This window comes from Echinops telfairi, unplaced genomic scaffold (assembly GCF_000313985.2).
Source record: "Echinops telfairi isolate 266 unplaced genomic scaffold, ASM31398v2 ScPeMD7_17;HRSCAF=63, whole genome shotgun sequence".
NCBI lineage: Eukaryota > Metazoa > Chordata > Mammalia > Afrosoricida > Tenrecidae > Echinops > Echinops telfairi.
This window is the reverse complement of record NW_022103914.1, coordinates 5147055-5151310: the sequence shown is the minus strand read 5'-3', so window position 1 is coordinate 5151310 and position 4256 is coordinate 5147055. Positions and strand designations below refer to the sequence as shown.

General features: G+C 50.9%; 1 protein-coding gene across 13 annotated transcripts in view; it reads left to right on the top strand.

Annotated features, from left to right (window-relative positions):
- The window catches only part of TNK2 (tyrosine kinase non receptor 2), a 41311-nt gene extending 39817 nt beyond the window's left edge, over window positions 1–1494 (top strand). For all 13 annotated transcript variants that reach the window (XM_045287574.1, XM_045287573.1, XM_045287575.1 and 10 more), the window contains one exon: window positions 727–1494. In XM_045287574.1, the coding sequence (XP_045143509.1) occupies window positions 727–733 (7 nt within the window). In that variant the 3' untranslated portion in view covers window positions 734–1494. The remainder of the gene's footprint in view (window positions 1–726) is intronic.
- Window positions 1495–4256: the final 2762 nt, after the last annotated feature.

Sequence of the window (4256 nt, the reverse complement as noted above, 5' to 3'; positions counted from 1 at the left end):
GGGGGGTGGTTTCGTTCTTGGCCATAGTCAGGGAGTGGGAATTCGGAGCCCTCCAGGTTGATAGCAACTGCTTTCTCCCGCGCCCCACGTGACCCAACTGGGCTCCCCGGAGCTGCACTTAGACCCAGTCTAAACAAAGGGCTCTCACCTCTTCTGGTCTTCCTTCAGGCCAAAGTATAACATAAATTAAAATTATAACGATTTTTTTTAAAAAGAGCGACCAGCTCCCCACCCCCAAATTCATTTTACTTCCTTTCTGTGAGCTTTAAAGTGTGCATTTATAACCAGCAAACTGTAATACAGACTGTAAACACATATGTGGAGTCCTGATCAAATCAAAAGAGCAGGGAGCCAGGTTAGACAGGTACGTGGTTTGAGAGTTGGCAGCCTGCGGGCCCACCCCCGCCCCGCACGTGACCCTGGGCAGTGCTCCCTGTTCCCGCACGGGGCTGCCCGTCACCCAAGGTCTGGCACACCCCATCGAACATCTGTTAGGCGCCATCTCGGGCACTTTTATTAAGTTACAGCCGGATAAGCTTGGCGTCGCAGTAGCGCCCTCCACCCCGACACTCTTAATGTTCTTTTGCTTTATTGAAATATGGGCGTGGAGGGCACCCAGGATGATACATTCCAAAGGTATTGCCCAGAGCGACAGCAGGAGGCACGGGCGCCCTCTAGTGCAGCGAGCGGCTGACTGAGGCCTTGTGCTTGTTCCCCACTCCTCAGGCGCTGAGTCAGTGGGCCTTCCGAAGGGATCGCTGGAGCCCATCCACCCGACAAGGGTGGGGTGATGTCCCGCCCGGCCTGGAGGATATGTGGGCAGAAGGAGGCCATGGCACCAGGGACCAGGAGCCCCACCTGCCGGCCCCCAGCGCCGCCTTGCACGCTTTGTGCAGCCTTGGCATCTGCGTGCACGCGCGCGCACGCGCGCACCTCCGGGTAGGAGGGAGCCCCGTGCAGGCGGGTCTAGGGGCCGCCTCAACAGGCCCTGCTGGCAGACCCGCCTCGGGCTCCAGCACGTGGCAGTGACTAGAGTGGTGTCCCCGGCTCTGCCTGGGGAACCAGACTGAAGGGTAGCCAGGCATGCCCCACAAAGGGAGGGTGTGTAGGCTACCGAGGAAGGAAGGAGGACCCACACCCTGCAGGCCCTCCCTAGGACGGCCCCTTCTTCAGGGTCTTGGTCAGCATGTAGCTCAAGCCTCCTGTGGACATGCTGTGCTGGCTGGTCTTAGTAGCATGTGCCTGGAAGTAGCCTGAGGCGGCTCAGGGAACAGTCCAGGTGCCAGGTCACTCTGGCAGGGACCAGGGCCCCAGGCCCCAGGTTGGAAGGAGACCAAGGGGGCAGCTGCCCTGGAGGAGTACCAGGGCTTCCTCTGACCCCAGCTCTGCCCCTGCACTGTTCCCTGTTTCCACCAACCTCGTCGCCAAAGTTGCTGCCCCGGCTATTGATTCCCGCTTCTTCCAGAGAATAAAACTGGTTTCTATTTTACGTTACAGCTTTGTCCCGGCCTGTTTCTTAGCATCTTGGTCAGCCGCTTGAGGCCATTTGCAAAGCTCTCCAAGCCATGTGGCCCCGGCTGCAGCAGCGCCGCTGGAGGCAGGGGGAGGGAGTGCAGAGGCGTGAGGCCTGACTCCTGCCTGACTTAGCCACTGACCCTCATGGCCCACGGGTTTTACTCCCCAAGAGGACGGACAGGAAGGAACTCGGTGAGCTGCCGCAAACCCCAAACTTCAGTGACTAAGAAGGCTTCCCATATGAATCCGTGTTTTAATTTATTTTCAAGGAATCATATATTTACACGGCTCTAAATTCTAGGGAGGGACTGTGTAGATGACATGGGTGCAACACAGCCTGTTGGTTACTGTCATTGGGTGACACGAACTGGATGCCAGCACACCTCAGCCCCGGGTGACAGCAGAACTGCCCCAGAGGGCTTTCTAGGCTGGAATCTGAGAGCACGTCCCCAAGTTTTCCATCTGCAGAGCCGCAGGGTGGGTGCAAACCACCAAGCTGTTTACTAGCAGACAGGTGCTCAACCGTTGAGCTGTGTGCGAGCTGCTTGTAATCTTTTGACCAGTCCTCTCTTGACGAAGAGACGTTTGGTTGTTTCCAATCCACTTGGAGTAGCAAGCACGTATGAGGGCGGTTTTTTTTCACGGACAAGTCAACCTGAGCGATGAATCTGAAGAAGTGGAAATCCTGGGTCAGAGTATCCCCCCGGGGGCCTGCTCACCCACCTCCAGTGCTCACTCCCACCGGCCCGTGAGTCCTGCTTTGTCTCCAGCTTGACGTGGTGCCAGGCTTGTGGGAGGGAAACGGTTTGTGTGGTTGTTTTTTGCGATATTTTCCCGTGTATTTGGTGAAAGTTTACCCAGCAAGTTAAATTCCCACCTGACAGCTTACACACACATTGCTCAGTGACGTCAGTACAATTTCCACAGTGTGCCAACATTTGTTCTTGTGTCCCGGTTGTGTCCGCGTAATTCTAACTTACGTTCCCTTTCGAAAGAGCATTGTCAAGTAACAAAATACACACGACGTCTGGCACTTAAGCGACGTTCCAGGTACGACTGCGGCATTGACCACGGCCGTCGTGGTGTGCTCCGTTCGCGTAATTCTTCCGTGCAGTTTAGCAATAAACACAACCCACCGTCCTCTCTGCCGACAAGCCCATGCCGACTCCTAGTGACCTGGGGACAGGGTAGAACTGCCCCTGTGGGTTTCCGAGACTCACTCCTTTTTTTTAACAATTTTTTTTTCAAATGTCGGATTTCTTTATTTCAAATGTGCACATTATCGTGTTCATTTAAATACAAAAGGTTCGTTCCTTTTTTTTGACAATTGTGTCAACACACATACACTGTTCAGTAGTTGAAGTGTACAAGAAGAGGGTATAATCATTACCACAATCCGTTTGAGAACATTTCCTCTTTCCTGTACTCCTTAGCACCCCATTTCCCTCTAACCTCCCCTGCCATACCCTTAAGGAACCCCTTAGTCTACTTACTGCCTCTAGATTTACCTGTCCTGGATTTCATATATGGAAACACACAACGGTAAAACAAAAACCTCAATCAAAAAGGACGTAGGAAATATTGAAAACTAGAACTGATTTAAAACGGGTCAAGAGGGAGATCAAGGATAAGGTGTTAAATTTTAACCTGACCGCATCTGCAATCATCGCTTTCCAGTGCACTTCCCATGACCACGAGGCTGTTCACATCGCTGCTCTGTGGTCAGAAGGGATTTGCCGGAGGCTTAATCCATGTGGACTTACCCTTTACATTTTTTTAAAAAACCAACAACTAGTTGGTTTTTTGAAAATCATTTTATTGGGGGCTCTTACAGCTCTTATCACAATACATACATACATGTGTCAAGCACATTTATACATATATTGCCATCATCATTTTCAAAACATTTTCTTTCGACTTGAGCCCTTGGTAACAGCTCATTTCCCCCCTCCCCTCCCCTCCTTGAGCCCTTGATGATTTATAAAAAAATGTTTTCACATCTTACACCGACCACTGCCCCCCTTCCTCACTTTTCTGTTGTCCGTCCCCCTGGGAGGGGCTATATATAGATCATTGTGATCGGTCCCTCCTTCTCCCCTCCCCCTCCTGGTATCGCTACTCTCATTACTGGTCCTGAGGGGTTTATCTGGATTCCCTGTGCTGTGAGCTCTCTTACCTGTATCAGTGTACATGCTCTGCCAGATTTGTAAGGTAGAATTGGGGTCATGATAGTGGGGGGGCAGGGAGAAAGCATTAAAGAACTAGAGAAAAGTTGTATGTTTCATTGGCGCTATACTGCACCCTGATTGGCTCTTCTCTTCCTTGTGACCCTTCTGTAAGGGGATGTCCAATTGTCTACAGATGGGCTTTGGGTCTCCACTCTGCCCCCCTCCCCCTCATTCATATCCATATGATTTTTTTTTGTTCTGGGTCTGAAACAACTTTTAAATGGGGTTTTAAAGGGAGATCAAATGATAATATATTACATTTTAACCTTACCATGTCTGCCATAGTCAACTTTACAATTATCTCTGTCTGATAACAAAGCTATTCACATCCCTCCACTATGGTCAAGGGGGATTCACCTGAGGCTTAATCTGTCTGTGAACTCTGCAACTGGATTTTGGGTTTCTACTGTCATCCATAGCCATCTGAAAACCAGGTGTTCACAATTTAAGCTCTAATGCCATTTCCTTTTTTGGATTTCAGTTATACTCTTTATAATCCTTGGATCACACAGA